Here is a 21468-nt window from a genome sequence, read left to right on the forward strand (position 1 = left end):
TTTGACATACAAAAGTACAAGCACACCTGTCGCTAAAACTATTGGTGCACGTAGACTCGTAGTAATAGCCAAAGTTTCAAAGTTCACATGTAGTCTGGTCATGAAAAAGATGGATCATCTTATCACAGTGATGTGACCAATTGAATGACCAGTGATGATCAACGCATCTCCGTTATCGTGTGTATAAATAGTGCATTAGCTCTGGTCAAATAGTATACAATGGGGCAACCTTTGATCTCTTGATATTGTTACAGGGACTTCAGCCATTAGAAACATTGTGTAACAGAATTGTACCCTCTAGCTTGAAGGAAAGTAAGCTGTTGATGTCTAGGTACAAGCATGATGACAAGAGAGGTGTTAACAGTGGTGGAAGATGGGGTCAGATGGAGCCCAGGCCTTCATCAGTTGATCAGTATAAAACAGCACTTTAAAAAACACACACTTGAGGTCACTATGCTACATGTATCATATTCAATTTGTAATACAAATGATGATGACACAATTGTTTTCATTGGACGGAGGCGGAGGGCCCCTGGGAGGGGCCTCTTGCATGACCCTGGTCAAAGAACTAAGCTTGTTTGGCTTGTTGATTTTGAAAAAAAAATGTGTCATACATGTAAGATTCTTTACAAAAATAGCTCTGTCCATTCTATGTTTGCACTTTTGGAATGTAAATAAATAATCAGTCAAAGAAACTTTTCAACATTTATGTCTGCTCAGCTTGAGCAATGCTTCCATGACCACTTGCCCTTTTACACCTGCTGCTGCATGGTTGAATAAAACATTTTTTCATCAATATGCATTTGCAGGATTTGTTTTCATTTTGCTCTGTCATTGTTTGTGAAATTTTTTGAATTGTATAGCATAAAATAGTGTAAATAGGGACCAAACCCAAAGATCCATGATGGAGTCTTAGAGGTGTAGCTGATAGTATAGCTGATAGTGGTGAACATCATTGGTGTATACATTGCAGTTGATATAGATACCGTATTCATTCCAATGACAGATAGATGTTGATACAGTGAAATAGCTGGAGGACTACAAGTCCTGTATAAACTTGCAATACATTTTCTGCATCAGAAAACCTACTAGATCGTCTCAGGACCCTTTTATAACCTACATCAATTTGTCTCTAATGCCCCTTACGAACAAATTAGGTAAACCAGGTAAAAAATAAGCGCCCACGCAAAATGACTTTGTTAAGCGCCCTGGGCGCTTATTGGAATCAATACGGTACCATAAATTCAGAAATGTAACTTTTAAACAAACTTCATAGGGCAACTATTGCTATTTTCCAATAACATGTCCTGTAATACAGTACATGTACACATCTTTAAAAATGACTGTGATAGGAGGATTCCCACTAAAAAAAGTTGCAAGGTTTCTGGACACAAAGTGCCTTCCCCTGTTATAACCCCACCCCATTATTCGTTATTTTAAGACAGCTTCTAGAACTTCTTTCCCTCCCTTTGTCCATCCTTGATTCTCCTTGCAAAAAAAACCCAAAAACTGAAAATTTTGTTTAAAAAAAAAACACTTCACGCATGTAAGCTACTTGCACCATGTGTATAGTCATTTCCAGTAAGCTTTAAGCAATGCTTCTGAAGTTGTAACTATGGAAATCGTCAACACAAGGTTTCAAGTTTGACAACAAAATAAGATCCTTCTCAATCATTACCCAGAGGAAACGACCGTCTGTTCAATGGTACGTTAGGCATTATTTGTAGCTTAGGAAAAGTTTACGCTGTTTCCGGGACATACCCCTTCACTGATTTACACAGGGAGGCCGTAAGATAAACAACGTTTTGAGGCTGCCAATGAAAGATCAGGTAGCGAATTGTAGACAGGATCAGGCCAATTACAGTACATGTGACATAGTTAACGCATTAGCGAGTCAAACTGTCTGAAAATACCCCTTGGAAAACCGGGGACCTTGCCTGTAATTAGTCTGTTCCTGAGGTAGAACTTGTCAGAAGACAAGAAATAGTTGATTCATACTGCGTGCTGACGCAGTTGTTGGAAGGCTAGGATCGGGAGTGGTTTAGTGCTGTACAAGTCAGGCTTGGATTTTGTTCTGTGTGTAGCAGTTGCTGTCGAGGATTTAGATACTGTTGCACTCAGTTTTTTCGGACGAATTCTTTTCAAGGATGATATTTGCGGAGAATTTATCGGCTGCGGGAAGTCTTCTGAAACAGAAACTCCCGCAATTGCCCCCATTACATGGACAGTCGGGTCAAGCTCAACTTGAGAAAACAACTTCGGCTTTGAACGAATCTCAAATGACTCTGGATGAACAGATTGCTGTGAGTAGACTAGTATTGTAATGTTGGCTTGGTGTGGCTTAGTTAATGCCTTTGTAGTTTAATAGAGCCCCACCCTGATAGTAAATTCGATACAATTATGTGATATCCATTACCGGATAGTAGTTGGATGAAGTGTTGATCCACATATTGTTTTTTTGTTGGTCTGTTTTTGATGAGTAGTAAGTCCGTAAAGAACTACATGGCAACTTGCTAATGCTTTTGAATTACTCTTCAATTAAGTAGTTTAGTCTTGTCAAAAACAGAAAGGATGGGGTGTAATTGGTTCAGGTGCTTCTTGTGCTGATTTAATACATATCTGCTGGTTGGGCTCAAAATGCACAGAGACTAATTAAGCGATTTACTCCATATTTCGTAAAATGATCCCCACGAAAATAGATTTGGAAATGGCAGAAAGGGAGCTATTTTGGTGGAGTGTTTTTGAAATGGCCCGTCATCATGGGAATAAAAAAGCATTTTTATTTGAAATGTCCAAAAACAATATTATGTCTTGATATTATAGTGTGTATAATTGTACATCCCGATATGTTACATGTAAGTTGGGAGGGGCCACTCTGTAATGCTAGACAATAGGACATGAGATTGAAAGTGTGCTAGCGACTTCCCATGGAAATTGACCGAGATCTTCATGTCTAGTAGCAGCAGGGTTTTGCTATGACTAAATTCCTTTCCCTGGATTCAATTCTATATTAAAATGAACTTTTGTAACCTGGTGTTTTCAAATCCTATGGAGTACATGTAGCGCTTGTAATGCTTTTGACAACAGATTCAGCTTGGAAGTTGTTTTACAAATAATGCAAAATGTTTAGGGCCAGTTTGATGGAGGTACAACAAGTGCAGGTGGGACAAGAAGTCACATTGTTGAATTTTGGTATTACTAGTGTTTCATAGTGTTTGTTGATGAGACCACTACTTGTGCATGTACAATACAATATGTGAAAACATGCTTGCACCCTGTTTGATGTTGAATAACCATGCACACACACCCCCACACATACCCCTGCATACTCCCCACTTGTGTGCACCCTTACCCTACACGCACCCTTACTCTACACATACACTTCCCTTCCGAGGACACCAAACTTGAAACTATGTCCTCAGATTGGTGATGATGTGTTATTGAAAATGTCCTCGGAATAACCCAAGTGTTTGTTTTTAGTCCTCAGTAGAAGAGATCATTAGCAGTACATGTGTTATGCTATAGAGGTTGCTACCGAGGACTCGGGAAAGGTCCTCGCATGGAGAGTGTTGATAAATCCTTGGAAAGCTAGCCCAGTGTGCTTTCAAGTTTATGTCAGTGAAAGTAAATTTCATACTTTGAACCAATGCACATGCACACCTAATTTGTACACCCCATACACCCCCTTAGAAATTCTTGATGGTGGCCTGCATAGAAAAATATGTATTTTCAGAAAAATATGTATTTTCAATGTGAACCATTCCATACATGTATATCATTATCAAATTTTATTTGATGCAAACAAAATGTGAACATTGATTAAGAAAAAGAAAGGCAAATTTCTACTTTATAAATTAATAATTAAGTAAACATTCGGATTTACAGATTTAAACTGAATTCAAAAGTTAGTGATGTGTGTTTATGGTTACAAAGTAGAAAAGTACTATTTGTTTTTATACAGATCTATTTTTACCATAAAGGAAATGAAACGCATTCTAATTATTTTGTAGGTCTTTGGTGAATCCAGAGGAAGGAACACTTTGGATGTGTGATATCATGGGATGTGTATGAGCTGCCAAGTTATAATTACAGAACTTGGCAGGAAGTGCTGGATAGGTAGGGGGACAAGGGGGCCAAACTAAAGTAATAAAAACAAGGGCAATGATGTATGACGTGTGTAGTTGCTTTTGTAAATAGTATTCAATTGCAGAAACAGATGAGAAATTTCTGCATAACAGTGGACACAATGGGGTTTGTCCACGGTTCTGGACATTGATGCTAGATAGAAAGTAGCTTAAAACATAACCACAACCGTGGTTGATGGTGTAGGGTTAGTCCATGCTCAGAATAAGGGGAAACTTTAATCCCTAACCGAATCCATGGGTTTTTTTCTGTCAGAAGGGAAAGAAGAAATGAAAAAGGAGAGAAGATGAACAAAGAAATCACTTGGTATCCCCAGGATTCGAACCTTGGTCCCCTCCGTTCCAAGCAGAAGATTATCGACAGGTAGCCACAGGGGTTTCGCTGGCCTGACCAGCGATTCTGGAAGGCTGATTGTGTCATGGCATCATGTGGGATACATGCATGCTCAGTGGTTTTCCTACATGTAGCGTGATTTAGTATGGTTAGGGTTAATTAAGAGGCCACAGAAAATGGAATAAAACTTATAGCGTGTGTCCACAGTTGGATACTAAAAACACTAAAGTGTTGTGTGTGTTTGTGTGCCATCCTTTAGTTGTTGTTTTCACCACCTGTTTGTTTACATAACATTCTTGAATCAAGAAGCAATTGATTTGATAATTCAAGATTTCATCCAAATCTTAAGAACTTCGTGAGGCAAGGCAATGAAAAATGACAAAGTTGGGCAAAAATGACTTGGCACGGCACAGTGAAAATTACCCTTGGAGATCATTAAACACTTCATGCAAACGAAGGTCTTTACTAATAGCCAATGCTGAATCTTTTTGGCCGGCCAACTGTGCTAATTGCACTATGTTGTATGCCTGGTGTGGCGTATGCCTGGTGATTTTTCATGTAGGTCAGGACTCAAGTGCCTCGTTTAAAATATGATAGGGATGAACATGTATGATTATGTGATGCGGTACATCAAATGGGGGGACTTTGGCAAAGTGCTTTTCAAGATATAGATTAAAATAGACAGAAAAATAAGGAAAATAATCAGAACTTTAAAGCTTGCACAATGCTTTCAATTTTAAAATTCAAAGCAGAGGTACTGAACTCAAAAGTGACTTCAACTACAAAGCCCCCTCCCCCTTGTAGTCCTTCAAGAATGACCCCGGCTATGTGGGGGGGGGCTTGGCGAAGCCGAACAACGAGGCCGAGTAGTGAGGCCGAAGGCGGATATATAAACTTCTCAAGCCAAGAGTCATTCTTGAAGGACTACCCCCTTGATAACCACTGAATAGTTTTTAGTAAAATTTATGCTTGCCCCATACACTTTCAAAGTCATGGGTGGTTATCATTTTCCATGTAAAACAATGTTACTCTATCCAAATAAAAGTAGCCAGGGAGAAGCAAAGCAACAGTATACCCTCTGGGATCGACAGCAATAGGACTCTACTGTTGATCCTACATGTACATGTAAATTATGATATGTGGGAGGGGGAAATGCAAGGCTTCACCTGTAGAGCACCAAAAACCCCACCTACATTGTACTGTGGGTTGATTTGTCCTCAAATGACCCAAAACATTGCAAATTTATCTTAAGCTATGTGGTCCTCCTACATGTATGATTCATCTTGTATGCAAGTTAGTCTGTAATACAGACCATGTACCTATATTATACATAGGGAGAGCAAAGGGGAGAGAAACTACTGGGTAGTTGTGCGCACACATCTTTACCAATCTTGTCCCACCTCGATCATGTCTTGCCTCTTCGTGCTTTGATGTCAGGGCTTTGCAGTCAGTTCCCCCTTGTTTTGTGAGTAGTCTTTGACAAAGACTAAGTAGTTGGACCTGAGTTGGAGGAAAAAGGAATTCCCAATTGCACTTTTATTCTAGACTACATGTAGCAAGGACAAGGTGGTCAAAGAAGACCAACTTTGTGTGGAATATAAATTATATTTACAAGTCATTTTCAGTTTTGATATCGGCATGTAGTACCATCAGAACCGTTTTTTGTTTTTTTAAGATCTATGGGCTAAACAGAAATTTCGGCATTATAAAACTGTTCAAAATATACATGTAAAGAAATTGATTGCGTACTGAACTGAGCACTACATGATAATGTTCCTATAGACTAGTAGTATAGAGGCAAGAACCCTGCTTTGAGGAAATGATACTAAATTATGTACAAACAAAGTTGTAACAAAGTCTGTAATTGTCTTTCTCCAGCAGCCACAAATAACACATTTTGTTGGCAAGTATCTTATGTTTCAACCACATGCAATGATTTGGTAATAATGAAAACAATATTTCCCCAATTCAATACAATTCAGTGCTACATTCTAGATATTGTTTTATTGTTTTCTCATTTCCTGTTCAAGTTTTGTTGTAGGCTGTTGAGGGCACACTGCATACATCAGTGATTTGCTCAACTTTGTTTGGCTTATAATTGGCGAAAAAAGTGAGACTCTTAACATAGTGTATGTATAGTTGTATACAGAGATAGAACATTGGTGTGCACGCAGTTTGGTGCAGCAATACCTTATAACTTGTGGGTTGCGTAATGTGTGACTGGTGTGCGCTTATGTGAATTGACGAATAGTAAGTCTAGGACTTTGAAGATATGCACACATTGCACAGTAGCAAAAACAACAACACATTTTTGCCTATTATAAGCCGATTATTAACTAAAAATTCATCAAAAAAAAAAGAGAAAGCAATCATAGAGACAAAATCACGAAGATACGATAACAGCATGTATATAACGTTCTCATGCGAGTGAGGCTGGGTGTTGAATCCTGAAGCCATACAATGTAGTTAACGTGGGAATACAAGTAGATGACAATTCCCAGAGAAGTGCAATGTGTAAGCCGAGCAACTGGATCACACCTTTTGAGTCCTGAACCGTGATCAAAATGATCGTCACACTATCGTGCTATGTAAGTCTGCCATATGTACCATCATTCCAAAAAGGTGTGTGATCCAGTTTAAACACAAGTTTTTTTTTGTTTGTTTTTGTACGAAATATGCATAAAATCATTTAGCTATATATGATAAAATGTACATATTTAAAATGCTTAAATTGCTCATTTGTTGGAGCAGGAAGGCAAAATATTTGTCACCAAAAATATCTTTGTCCATTTTCTCTTTGGTAATGAAGTCGGTGTCATCATCGTGGTGTTAGTGATATCATTGATTATTTGCATAAAGTTAATAACAAGGGGCAAAGTTCAACCACATGGTCTGCCATCATCACAGCAAATATTGAAACTGATGCCAACATATCAAAAACTATTCAACATACTCAACCACAAGTTTACACTTGATGCAATTGATCGTATTATAATGTGTCTTCTATGCAAATTTGAGCAATTAATTAAAAATTTGAGTACCTTCATTACAAAAAGTTAGTCATCGCAATTGACAAACTTGGAAATAAAACCAATCCATAACCTTAATATTTTACAAGAGTGTAATTAGGAATTTTGATAGTTTTTGCATCTAGATGAAAATTATAGCACTTGTTTGAATGTCAGCTTTTAGAGGTGATTCAAGTGAAACAATTATCAATAATGTACATCTATTATATTTTATTGTCAACTCTTCAGGCTTCAATTCTACAATTTATGTTCCAAGGTTGCCCAACATTTTGATTGATTAGTGGATTAGGTTTGATGTTTTACCAATAATTCAAGCACGAATATTTAAGATAGAGACCAGATCAACAATTGTATTCAGATTAGCTTGCAATTGTTCAATTGTTTATGACAACAAGTATCTTATGAAATTACTAATCCATTTAAGCCAATGTCAGAGAATTTGAATTTGAAGTTTAAGATAAAAATAAAATAAGATCAAATTAAAAGAAATGAAATAGGAAATTAATGTAGAAAATATATGCAGTTACTGACTTGTGTCTGTAAAAAGGTTTCATAATTTTTGAATGTTGTTCATTTTATTATTTGTTCATGATCATGTTCTAATTATAATAAATACAGCTGTAATTCTATTCAATAAAACAGTAGATTATAATATGTTTGTACGAATCCACACCTCTCTGTACGAATATACACTTAGCTGTAGATTCGTGCAGAAAATAATCTACAGTTTATTGAATAGACTGATGTCATAGCAATGGTTTAAAGAAAATATATGCGGGTTTTCATAAATGGGTTCAATGAACTTGATTACTGAATTTTCACAATTCCTGATTGGTGTAAGTGGATGAGATTTTGTCCTATGTATTGCAAAACATAGAAAATATGCTTTTAATTTATATATCAGTATTTATATTTGATTGGTCTGGTTTAAAAAATATGTTGGCATTTGACATTTGAAAGTAACTTCTGTAATCATAATTAATCGGGATTGATGAGATGTGATTTAAATAAATTGTACCTATTGGGATGTAATAATAATTTGTGCTATTGAGATATTAAACTTAACCAACTGATGCTGATTGTTTTAATTGAATGATTGAATGTATGCATCATTGATACAGACTACAGCAACTGAGGAGTCAATAGACTGTCAATGGACTGTCAAATTCAGAACAAGTATTTTCTGCTTCTCAGTGCACTTACAAGACAGTACTTAGGAAAATGTGGACAATGTATATTTTACTGTTTTGACCTATTTTGACCCAGTTAGAAATAAATTACCATTCATCAAAATGATATATCCATAGTTGGTGACATTAACTTCAATAAAAGGAGTTTGGTTCACATGCAAATCCTGTGTCCCTAATTTTCATTGTAGATAGACTGGATGAGCTAGATATTTGTGAAGAAATTATAATTAATTTCATTTTGAACATTTTCATATTGGCAACAATTATTTGTTATTTTGACATTACAAGAGCTTCACATAAATTGATGGTTGTTGGCAGTGCTTACACACAACAAACTTAAATTGGGGCTGCTGGAAAAATGTAAATTTATTTCTCATTGCCAAGGTTTTGCAAAATGATGGAGGAATGTGACACCCAGAGGTCTTCACTCTTCAGATACCAAATTGGTAGTGCTACATGTAGCATGGTTTGAATGTTATTGTAGTAAATGTCGATTGGAGGCTTGTTATGATATATTTAGGCTTAGATCCAGAGGGTTAGAAGAGCCCATAGAGCTAAAGAAAGGAAATATTCTGAAAGACTTTTCAAGGTACATTTGTAGAAACATTCACCAATGGTCTATGCTGAGACACAGGCCTCAAATTTTATTTTTTGGGGGCACCCATTTTCAATGCCACTGGGGAAAGACAGGAAGGGCATCAAGGCCAACAAGTGATAAAGAATGCCTTGAAGTTGACAAAGATCTGTGGGCACCAAGGCCAAAACTGAAAAGGGGAAGGCAATGTCCTTGGTGGCCTCCCTGAAATTCGAGCCTTGCTGAGACAGAGAGATCTGTCAGGAAAATATGGAAAGCTAGAGGGGCCAATAAGTCATACAGTATGTACATAATTTATGTAACACTAACAGCCTGTCCAAGGTTGACGAACTATTGTAGAGATCATCCACAAATGAGATGAGTAAACCAGAATGAAGGCATCACACATGAACTTGAATCCATGGATGTTTTTCATCTTTTGATTGGATGGATATTAACATCAATGTGCTAGTCATCATGTATCTGGCCCACATCTTCAGTCGCTCATCCTTTGTATGAGTATGCTGAGATTGTGAGGAATGCCCATGACCAGCAGTTCAACCACAACCTTTCACTATGGACCACAAGAGCCTCATCCCAATGGCATAGTCCAATAAACTCTATTAAACAATCATAGTACAAAATTTGACCTCAAATTGCAGAGTATGAGTTTTTGTACCCAACTTTTCAAAGGTCGTTCAATGAATGTACAAATGTATTGGGATTTAAGAACTGTGCCCCTGTTAGATGAGCATGGATCCTAGTGTTTCTTGTTTCTTATGCAGATTATTGTGTCTGTCCTAGATCCATGTAAATTGCAACTTTGACCCAGGCCTGTCTGTGACACTGATAGTGGATGGGTATGATTATTTTTAACTTTTTTGCAAGGATCATATTCGGAAGATTTGGAAGAAATTCATTATGTATGGCCTAGAGGCTGTGTCAGAATGATTGATACTCTTCATTTTTGACAAAAAATGTCACATTTGGAAGACAAAAGAAATGTACTTTTTTTTCCCTAATTGGTATTAACTACTAAGGCTGTCAATTTCCATATTTTCTAAATGGAAAAATGAAATAATAATAATTTTATTTGTATTTTTGTATTTTTTTTGGGGGGGCAGGTAAGAATCATTTGTGTAAGACAAATAATGACTTGGCCCCTTGTGGATACAAAATTGTAATTTGGACCCATTTTTTTTTTCAATCGATCACAAATTATCGTAGGGTCTTTTTAGATGTTAAAAAAAAATTTAAACGGCTCCTAAACATAAAATTAATATGTAATTTGAGGATTTAAAAAAAATATATATATTATTAAGAATATTACAATATTTAGTCAAATTAATAGTCAATCAGAATTTCAGAAGAACAGTAGATTCATGTAAATTTTATTCAAAATAATACTCAAGGGAAGTGAATTGAAACAAATCGAACACAGTGCTAAACTTGACCTTTACACCAATTTAATCACTGATTATAGCAATGAAATAAATGAAATTACAATGAACAAAAGTAACTTCTGTACTAGTATTGTTCAATGTATCATTGATCAACGGTTCCACATTGGTCATCTACGGCATATTTGTGTGTTCATTCGCTGTGAGTCATATATGCCTCATGGACACATGTACAATGTACATTAAAGTAGTATTTCCCAGTATTTTGATAAATCATGATAGTGAATGCCATCGTGTGCCAAAATGTAAATATGACAAATCATCAAGATATTTCATCTTATTTATATTTTTGGTTTAAAATTAAATGTAATGAAAATATAAAACAGAGGTCAAGTGCATGCAGAAAGCATGGGCATTTTTTTTAATGGAAAGCTATTTCTATGCTTTGATATTTATAGGCATCAGATCAGTATAATTTGTACAATAGATGGATTTATTACCATGCTATTAATTATGATAATAATGAGTGAAATTGTTCTGATACAATATGGCTCATTAACATGATTAAGCATAGTTCAGTGATGGCTCAATGTAAATATAAAGCAATTATTTAAACCTGGGCTTTAGAAAATTATACGCAATAAAATTAAATCACCTAAATTAAACAATCGCCATTGATTTCTCAAACAATATGCGCAATACTGTCAATGTTGAGAAGCATATTATCATAAAAGTGATTTTTCAATAATGAATGAGTTTGATCTCAAAGCAGCGTGAATAACATGGTTTAATAACACTATATAAATTAAAAAACATGTCGGTGTGGCAATCAGTATAATATTAATGGAGGATTCGGGTGGAGGAGTTTGGATGATGTCATCATGTGCATGGATGGTTTAACACACCTAAATATCATCCTCTTTGGTTCAATATTAACTGTCTGAGGGTATCCCCTCAAAGATTAGTCATCAGGTAATAACTATGCTAATTGGGAGACCTTTTGCTGTTTTCAGTTTTATTAATGTAAATGGTTGGAACCAGGAAGCAGTTGAACAAATTGATCAATAGAGGTGTTACTTGTACATGTACTGGGATTTTCATGGGGGTTTCATTTCCACGCTTTTTGTGGTCGAATAGACAGCTGAGAATAGTAATAATGTGAAAATCACAAAAAAATTAACCCAGCGAAAATATATATATCAGTATGTATGGGGAGGACCAGGGGTAGAGTGTGCGTATGTGGGTGTGTGGTATATTGGGGGGGTGGATATGCATGTCTGTGTGGCTGTTTTATGGCTCTTTAATTGTAGAAAATTCTATGTGGTGAGGATGGGTGGGTGATGCGTTGATAATCTATGGTATAGTGTATGTGACATGTGTATTTCTTCATCTATCTGCATTATAGTCTCCTCCGCAGCCAGTTTGGTTACGCTCCCTCCACACAAACAGTCTGCCAATGATCACAAACTGGTCCTTTTTGATTCGCTAACGGTTTTCTGCCGACGTCATCCAGCTTGACGTCAAACAAAGCTTTCAATTGGTCGATCGGCTAGACGGCTACTTTATTATTCATGAGCAAGTTTGACCCGCCATCTCGCGGCATTCTCGCCAGCTGACTGAGGTCAATCAAGTTCCCGTATGTACAGCTTGACGGCTACATTCGTGTAGCTAATCAGAAACGGCGTTATAAGTGGCAATTGGCAGACTGTTTGTGTGGAGGGAGCGGAACCAAACTGGCTGCTGTGGAGACTATCTGCATTACTGCACATATTTGTGCAGTTTGTGTGTTTGTGTATCGGGGTGTGTGTGCACATGTGGTGGTGGCTGTGCTACAGCATGTGTTGATGGATAGGTGTGTGTTTTATGAATTGATAGTGACTGAATGATGTGACTCAATCTTTTTGTTTACATTATTAATACTGACACTGCCCGTAATTATGTAAATGCACTGTCAACAGCTTGCATTATTCTTTGTCATCAAATGACAGTGACTTTTAAATTTAACCAAATGTTCGACATGAATCTGCCTAAATTATTTCTTTCATAGAGAATGTACAGGACAATTAATTAAAAAGTGTAAAATACAATGTAGGCTAAGAGTCACAGCATAGATAAGACTCATTTTAACATTATTACAACTATGTTGTAGATACGATTTTGTAAAATCTCTGCATTTTTACGTTGTTTGCGATATGCTAGTAGGGAAAAGAACCATGGACGACTGCGGTTGTTGTGCATCCAATCCACAGTTTAGGTGCATATCCTTGTTTGATGGTGTTTACAAGCGCACATGTACATATTACTATTTGGGGCGGTTGTCGAGTAGAATTTTCATTGTTGAATCAAATCTCAAGATCCGACAACAACAAAGCAATAACATCAATCAAGTCGAAATGAAATCTATTATTCCACCATATCATTGTCATCTTGTACTCAATCATTACTTTTTAGAAGTTAGTAAGGTTGGCATTTCCAGGCTCAGAAATCACCAAGAATGTGTCAGGTACAGACGTACTCCAGTACAAAATTATCCGACAATGCCAGGCTTAGAAGTTAGTATAGTCGACAACAGTCCTACCTATCGACAACAGCCCCAACATACTTGTATCTACATAAACTGGCAAAATGTGTATTTCAAACCATGGAAGTAAGACTATATTGAAAGGTTCATTGCAAATTTAATTGAAATTAAATTGAATTTGATTGTTGGAAACATAGAGCGCACATGTTCATGCATACATCCATAGGTACATAAGATTGTGCTTGCAACACCTCATCATGCTCATACACAGTTGGGAAAATGAGCGATGCAAAGAATAAGATTTAATAAATAAATCACCTGGTCTCAGTGATTCCTTATACCTGTGCATATTGCCAGCTACACACCATGATGTGGCATAGTTCTGTGAAGATGAGTCATATATCGCTATCTTGTCATTCTGACCTTGTTCACAAATAGATCTATCACATTGATAATATTTTCAACAAGAATTTTTGTCATAAATTTGTGTGTTATTTTAAAAATTTGGGAAGTTCAGCTTGGTCATTTATATTTTGTTAATTCACTTGTCACGTCCCATTGATCCAGAATCTTAATGTCAGTTGATGTACACTTACGGTTTGGATGCAAATGAATTATTTTATCGGAATTGGATTATTTATTTCATTGCTCAATTTTGTACAAAAGAAGAAAAAAGAGCCAAGATTATTAGATAAGATTAATTTTCACAATTTCTAAACAATGTTGATGAGTGGCTGTGCAATGCTAATATAACGAAATACAGTTTGCACTAAAAGCGTAATTAAAATGGCCTATACATGTACATCGATTCACAATGTTCACCAACATTGGTTTGTACCAGTTTTGATACGCCCCAATCTGTTATTGTATCTAATATTTGCCCATTATACACCACTTATCGTGTTATTGCACTCTCTGGTATGATAATATAGCATATGAAATTTAGTGTGTTATGCAGCATGATGGCTTGATAAATTCGAAATTTATATGAAAGGTTGCCTTCCTTTATTTCTAATACTAAATTTAAGCGTTCGTATTAAACTACTTGAGTAGATGTTGCAGTGACAGTTGTTATTCATGTATGTAATGTATGTTGAGCCAAGAGGCTTATTTACATACGTCACTATGCACACGTCGCCATAGCCGTTGTATGAAATTTAAATCTTATACTTCCCAAGTAATTCAGAATGGACACAGCTCAGTATCTCCAGATTTGTCTGTTGAGGTCATAAATTAGAAGTTTACACTCAGTAATATGAATACAGGACATCAAAATGTATTTTAAATAGCTTGGCAATGACCCTATGAAATGATAATCATCCTGATTTACTGTTGCCCTTGATTGTAGAAGTCACTGTCCAGTCAGTCCAGTCAATTAATCAGTGAATTTGCTGGCCAGTTGCAAAGTACATGAGGCCCACCATAAAACACAGAGTGTGCAAGAACAGAATTACAGAAGTGCAAAGCAAGTGTATGTCTGTGAAGTGTATGTCTGTGCTTCATTCATGGTTCCTTCAATAACTGACTTTCAATAGGTAAGGTCCTCGACTCCAGTGGGTTGGTGTATACATGTAAGGTGAATGCATGTTCCAGCCTAGCTTTTAATCACTGCCCTCCCAAGATTCAATACAGTGAGGTGGGGGCAACTAGGGCAAACCCGCTAATCACTGAAGGCCTGTGATCACCCCTTCCTTTGACCATGGCTTGCTCAAGTTCTCTGCTTGTGAAAGTTCAGTGACCTCCGTCCAGCTGAAGATTCACTGGCCTGTGTACACTGTAGATTGTAGAACATCTCAGAGAGAGCAGGTGATGGTTTTTACTGGCACCACCTTTATTGAGGACTTATCTGCGCCGCCGAGCTGAGCTACTTTGATCCTGCACCCCAGTTGTATATAATTTGCTTGCATGGAAAAACTGAATGCGCTTGAAATTCTTCCATAAAAACTCAGTACTAGAGCTGAGCCTTGTTGGTGTAGTTATTCTTGAAGTAAGTTCATTAGGGTACTGCACCTATTTAGAGCTGCATCCCTGATTGATGCAAAATGTGCCATAGAGTGTGTTTGGCCAGTGTGATCAGCAGTTTCTGTAAAGTGTATTGACTCGGAAGCATTATGGGTTGGAAATAGTGGTCTAGAAATTACTGGTGCTTTATTTGTTTGTTTTTCTTTGTTTTGATTAAAAGGGTAGGTTGTTGTGATTCGTGTAACACATGGCTAAATAATTCCTGTCCTGACGGACGACAAATTGCTATTATAGATGAACCAATGAACCTGCAAGCTTGCTATCAATATCCTGCATATGTATTGCTTATATTTCAACACATCATTAAGATTTGCCAGAAGATGTTCAATATAGACTGATAAGTGGCTTCATGCAAAAGGGTCATTACCACATGTGACGTAGTTAGTGGCTAGGATTTTAACTCTGGATTTATCTGTGCGGAATATCAATTGTGTCGTCGATTCGTCGTCATGAAACCTCATCAGGCATTGACAGCGTACATACATGTAAAAATAACTATCTTTGTTTAAGTGAAATCAAGGAACATCGAAGATGGGTGTTACCATGGTAACGTTAACCATAATATGCAGTGACCAAAAGAAGGCCCCTAGTTCGAGAGTCCTTGTATTATGGCGTTGAGTATTATTTGACATCAAAGGAGCTAAGTGAAGAACAATGTCATGATTAATACTTAAAGTTATTTTAAAGCTGGTCAACAACATTCATATCATCACGTGATTTAATATTTGATTCAAATATTTCAGTCAGTCACAACCAAAACAGCATTACCTAGCTGAGGACAGAGAACTGAAATAGCAACTGTGAGTGTTGTTGATCCGAAGATGGTTGCAATTGTACAACAAAGTGGAATTTTTTAATAATAATGTTGTCCCTGAGTCAGGAAGACTTACATGCAGAACTACATGCTTTTTCATGTTAAGCAGGGACAAAATTGCCCAAAGCTTCTGCTTATTCTTAGCACTACAGAACTGAAGAAAAGGAAATGGATTTTCATCTTCAATATTACAGTATAATCATAACATCCTCAAGTAATCATAAATTTGATCATAATTTTCTTGTCAGCCAAATTTCAAGTACATGTATAACCTGAAGGTGACTGCATAATATTGATTCATTTTTCTTGTGCGCTCTTGAATGAATTACCCATGTGGACTGACTGACTGACATTTATATTTATAGCTAATTACGTCTCGTCTCCTCTTGTTTTTCTCATCTCTATAGGATCAATATACCCGGCTCGAGAAACACACACAATCAGGGATAGATGCGGTGGACAAATACACACATTTTGTACGAGAAAGACAAAAAATTGAAACGGAATATGCAGCAGCTCTCAAGTAAGTAGCCCGTCTTCGAGTATGGCTCATCAGTGTCAGGGGTCAAATGTACATGCACCTAGGATCTAAGTCTATACTTTGTCTCATCATGCGTCTTCGAGTATGGCTCATCAGTGGCAGGGGTCAAATGTACATACACCTAGGATCTAAGTCTATACTTTGTCTCGTCATGAGTCAAGAGTGACGCCAGTGCTTTTATGCGGTTACGCCGCAGGCATGCCAACAAATCACCCTTGTACGGGTGTGTATGTATGCTCTTTTTGCGCTGAAGGTTGTGCACTGTGACCAGCGAAAGCTGCACATCACTCTCAACTCCTGATGAGACAAAGTATAGGTGAAAAGAAGAAATGCTACATGTGTTACATGCACTGGTGCATGTGTGAGCATTGGTGCATATGAGCACTGGTGCATGTGAGCATTGGTGCAAGTGCAACTGGTGCAAGTGCAAGTGGTGCATGCCAGCACTGGTGCAAGTCATCACTGCACTGGTGAAAGTCATCACTGCACTGATGCATCTGAGCACATTCAAAATAAATCCCAGCTCAGTTGTACACATCTTAACTCTTGTGTATGAATTATGGGTAGATATGAGAAGTATGTGACCTGTTACCACAAAATGAGCGAAAAGCCGCAAGTTGGTAGTTTCGATACATCCTGGCTGCTGAGTTGATGTTCTTTTGTTTCCAGTGCACCTGTACAAGCCAGTAGTATGTCCTTCGTGAATGGCCCATTGTGCACCCATTCACAAAGGACATACCATTGGCTTGAACAGGTGCATGTGAAACAAACAATATCAACTCAGCAGCCAGGATGTATCGAAACTACCAACTTGCGACTTTATACTCATTTCGTGGTAGCAGGTCACATATCTGGATTCAGGTTTTTAGTTTTTCAAAATATATGTATGCAGTTATAGAAATTTGCCTAAGTTCACTATATTACTAATTACTATTTCAGAATTTTGACACCACATTCAGGTATTTCCATGAAAGTTTATTTTTATGACTTTATGAAAATTGATGCATGCAATTTTAAAAACAAATATTAATTTTAAAATAATGATATGGGTCTCTCATGTAAAAAGTAATTTCACCCATTAGCAACGCCAGACATAAACGACTAAATGAACGTCGCTAATAACGATTCATGTGTACTGTTTAAATAGACCTGAACAAATGACATGCTTTCGGTCAAGACCCCACCAGTTTCCTTCTTTCCTTCCTTATTTGCAAAACAAATCTGTTTGCCATGAAAAGAGTCTGATACAGACAAATTTGGATTTATATAAATTATATTTGGCGTGGTGATCTTGAGTAAACATGTACCTGGGTTGACCTTTTCTTTTGCTGAAATGAAACAGGATTGAATACTGTGAAATGCATGCATGCACTAATGTCAATTGTGCATGCACTAATGAATGCATCAGCACATTTCTGCAAATATTCCTTGTCAAATGATGCTAATTTTCACTGTCACTTTATTTTCATATTGCTGAAATTTGTTGTGATGAAACATAAAAAATTACTAATGGTGAAATTATATCAATTGAAATTAAAACAGACAGGCCTAGAAATCTGCAGCAGTGCGGGCGTATCCATTTGGATTCTCGCAAGAGAATTTTGCGATAATTCCTGATTCGCCCATACAGTATCTGTATTTTCAATCGCCAATTTCGCGATATCCATGTGTAAGCTGCCATGGATCGGTATTGTAGAAATTCCATATTATTTGTGGAGCACCACAGCACTGCCAGACGGTACATGTACTAGCGATGTTTTTTAGTGGGAATTATTGTTGTGATTTAAAAGACCTCTAATTAACGCCCACCTTTCGAAAATGTTCGATTATACGGGAATAATTTGAAAATTTGGTAGATATTCATTGCAGTTTTCAGAATCAGTATGTTGATGTGTTCCGCCCCCCACACACACACATGCACATAAACACATAGGCATCACATCAGTGTCACTATATGGGGGTCAGCTTGTTTGTATTTGAGGAAAAGTAAATATTTTCATTTTGCAGTAACTAGAAATTTGCAAGAAAAACAACCATCACCTAAACCACTATGTTATGTTCAGTGGTTCAGGCCTTGGTGTCAGCCATGGTTAAAACCTCCTCATCCAGTAAAGGCTTATCTCTAAGCTCATGGATCTTGCATAGAGGACATCTGAACCAACAGCCCCATTGTACCATATGGCATTCAGTAAAATACTTCCAAAATATTCACAAGCCTCACAGAGTTTGTCAAATTATTTGAAATTATTTTGCCTGTGTTGTGTAATTGTCTGGTGCGATTATGTGAAATGAATAAGGTCGGACCTTCCCTGGTCGGACGAGGGGACTATTTTTATTTTATTTTTTCATAAAAAAATATTAGGATATGAATTATGACTGCAGCAAGTGTTGGTCTACCTGTAGTTTTGGTTGTTGTTTATTTTTCCAGGTATTCCTTATAAAATGCTTGTTGATATTTTTGCAAGCTGGCAAGTCACCATGTTTATAATCTGATTTTGAAAACTGTTATGAAACATGAAATTGAAAAAGTATATACATGCAGGAATACAAAAGTTCATGTGTTTATACAAGTGTTACTAGGAAAATATTGAAATTGAAACCGGTTTACTAAGGAAACGGTAACATTAAATTATGTTATTAGATGACTGCTGGCAGTTTCACACACAATCTTCCATTTACATATATGTTTATCAAACATCATTCAAGATATTTTATTACATCTTGGGAAAAAATGTCACATGTACGTCAAATTTAAGCTATTCTCCCTTTAAATCTTCCTCCTCTGTGATCCAGCGTGGAAAATGTCACAGGTAAATTAACGACTGCTGATGGTTTTTATGCAATAACATTAGTGGCGAGTCTGATGCAGCACTCAGATCATTTTATGTCCTTAGCGAGGAGATGTAGGCGTGAAGCTGCCTGGTTGAGTCAGATTGGACATTTTGGGGAGGGTAAAAAGTGCTACATGTATAGATTTGAAGCTTCTGTGATCATTCTCAGAATTGTGTGATCAGTGTATTTTCTGCTTTTAGTCAAGGATATAAAGAAGTGTACATATTGAAGTGATGAGCACTTCCCAGACACCCACGTGTGTATGTACACCACCACACATACCCCACAACCCCACACATACATTCCACACTTAGCGACTTGTTACTGTTAGAAACAAACAAAGAAACAAACAAACACAAAAGTGAATGCACATATGCACACAGACTATTGAGTAAGAGTTTGCACATGTACAATGTATCAGGGATGTGAGAATGTATGTACACATGCATGATACATTAATAAATGTATACAGAATTAGATGTCATCTTTTGGAATTTATTATCTTTGGTACAATTAGTGAATCTCAGTTCCAAGAAAAGAAATAAAAATTTGCTGCATAATTAAAATGATGAAAAAAGTCCATCCATTCATTAATCTGTAAAGTCCTTGAATATGATCAAAATGTATAATCTCTGTATAAATAAGAGCGGAACCTTCATATGGGGTTGGTCAACTGTCCATGATGTCAAAGTGTCTATCGTCCATTGGCCATCATAATTCCATTAAAAATGTTTGATACAGTATGGGAAGATTGGATTTGGTAGATAGCGTCGCTGTTTCATTACGATGTCAATTTATACATTCGTTAAGAAATCAGTTGACCCAATTTTCCACCAAATAGTTGTCAACAGATGATGCGATACGTGCATGTATCTAGAAGCTAAATACTACCCATGCTGTTATCACTGCCTCCTTCGCTGATATTTAATGTCTTGATGTCTGGGCAAATATAGTGTATAGAATGGTGCTATGTACATTGTACATGTAACTCAGTTTCTTTATAAACCGTGATTACAGTATGTGTCACTAGAGAGGTGTGTGCTTTATACAATGTGAACTGTAAGCTCCACAGATATTATGCATGTTATACTTGAGAGCGTTATGATGAAAAGACACAATTTATGCTTGGCTAAATACTATTTTAATAACTTGACATTATTGTACAAAGAAGTGACAACAATGTGTCACAAATTGTAGGTATTTTTGGCAAATATGTTAGTACAGAGTACATAAAAATTGCGTATGAATTTGAATAGTAAAAATAATACAGTAAAGAACAAAAATAAGTGATAAAGTGTCACAAATATAGTAGGTATTTTTGGATAATTTTTAGATGAAAATCTGTGATTTTAATAATGCAGTCTGGTAAGACTATTAAGATGATGTCAGTCATGTGTGTCATCTTGGCCCTAATACAATGTGTACTATTGTGAGCAATTACCCATTGACTCATAAATATAAAGGGTCATGGAAGCTGTGAGAGTGCAGTGTGTTGTTAAAGAAAATGATAAAAATAATTTTAGGAACTGTGAGGTGCAAGATAGCATGCACAATTGTCATGTATAGTTACATATATTTGAAATGGAATATGTTAGATATTTGAAGAGAAATATGTTTTTGTTTATTACCAATTGATGATATCGTTGTTAGGCAGGAAAAACCTATGTGTCATTGGCCCTGAACATGTTTAAAGCAAAACCTCGTATAAACCTATTGGCAGTTTTGTTTTAAACATGTTCAGAGGCCACAAGTACATTATGTATCATGGTTTTTCCGACCCAATTACGGCATTACGATATTAAAGTTATAGAAATAAAAGTGTTTTATGTTGATCATTTACATGTACCACTCAGGGCCCTTAATTTGCCAGTGAAGTGTTATCGTACAAAAATATACATAACCCTAGTGGTATAAAATGGACCGTGCACCTTTTGATATGATTATGGTACATACGGTTGACTTTTGCAATAATTTCATAGTGCAGGAGTCAAAATAATCATGATCTAGTTGACAAATGATATTAAATCAGATATATCACACCTCGCTGGTGAATATCTTTGTTACATTGT

At 36.6% G+C, this 21468-nt stretch overlaps 1 protein-coding gene across 1 annotated transcript in view; it reads left to right on the forward strand.

The window, feature by feature from the left end:
- The first annotated feature begins 2014 nt into the window (after positions 1–2014).
- The window catches only part of LOC140137540 (cdc42-interacting protein 4-like), a 72849-nt gene continuing 53395 nt past the window's right edge, over positions 2015–21468 (forward strand). Inside the window, 2 exon segments of the mRNA XM_072159253.1 lie at positions 2015–2303; positions 16434–16549. Of these exon segments, the coding sequence (XP_072015354.1) occupies positions 2148–2303; positions 16434–16549 (272 nt within the window). The 5' untranslated portion in view covers positions 2015–2147.

The sequence above is a fragment of the Amphiura filiformis genome, chromosome 17, assembly GCF_039555335.1.
Source record: "Amphiura filiformis chromosome 17, Afil_fr2py, whole genome shotgun sequence".
Taxonomy (NCBI): domain Eukaryota; kingdom Metazoa; phylum Echinodermata; class Ophiuroidea; order Amphilepidida; family Amphiuridae; genus Amphiura; species Amphiura filiformis.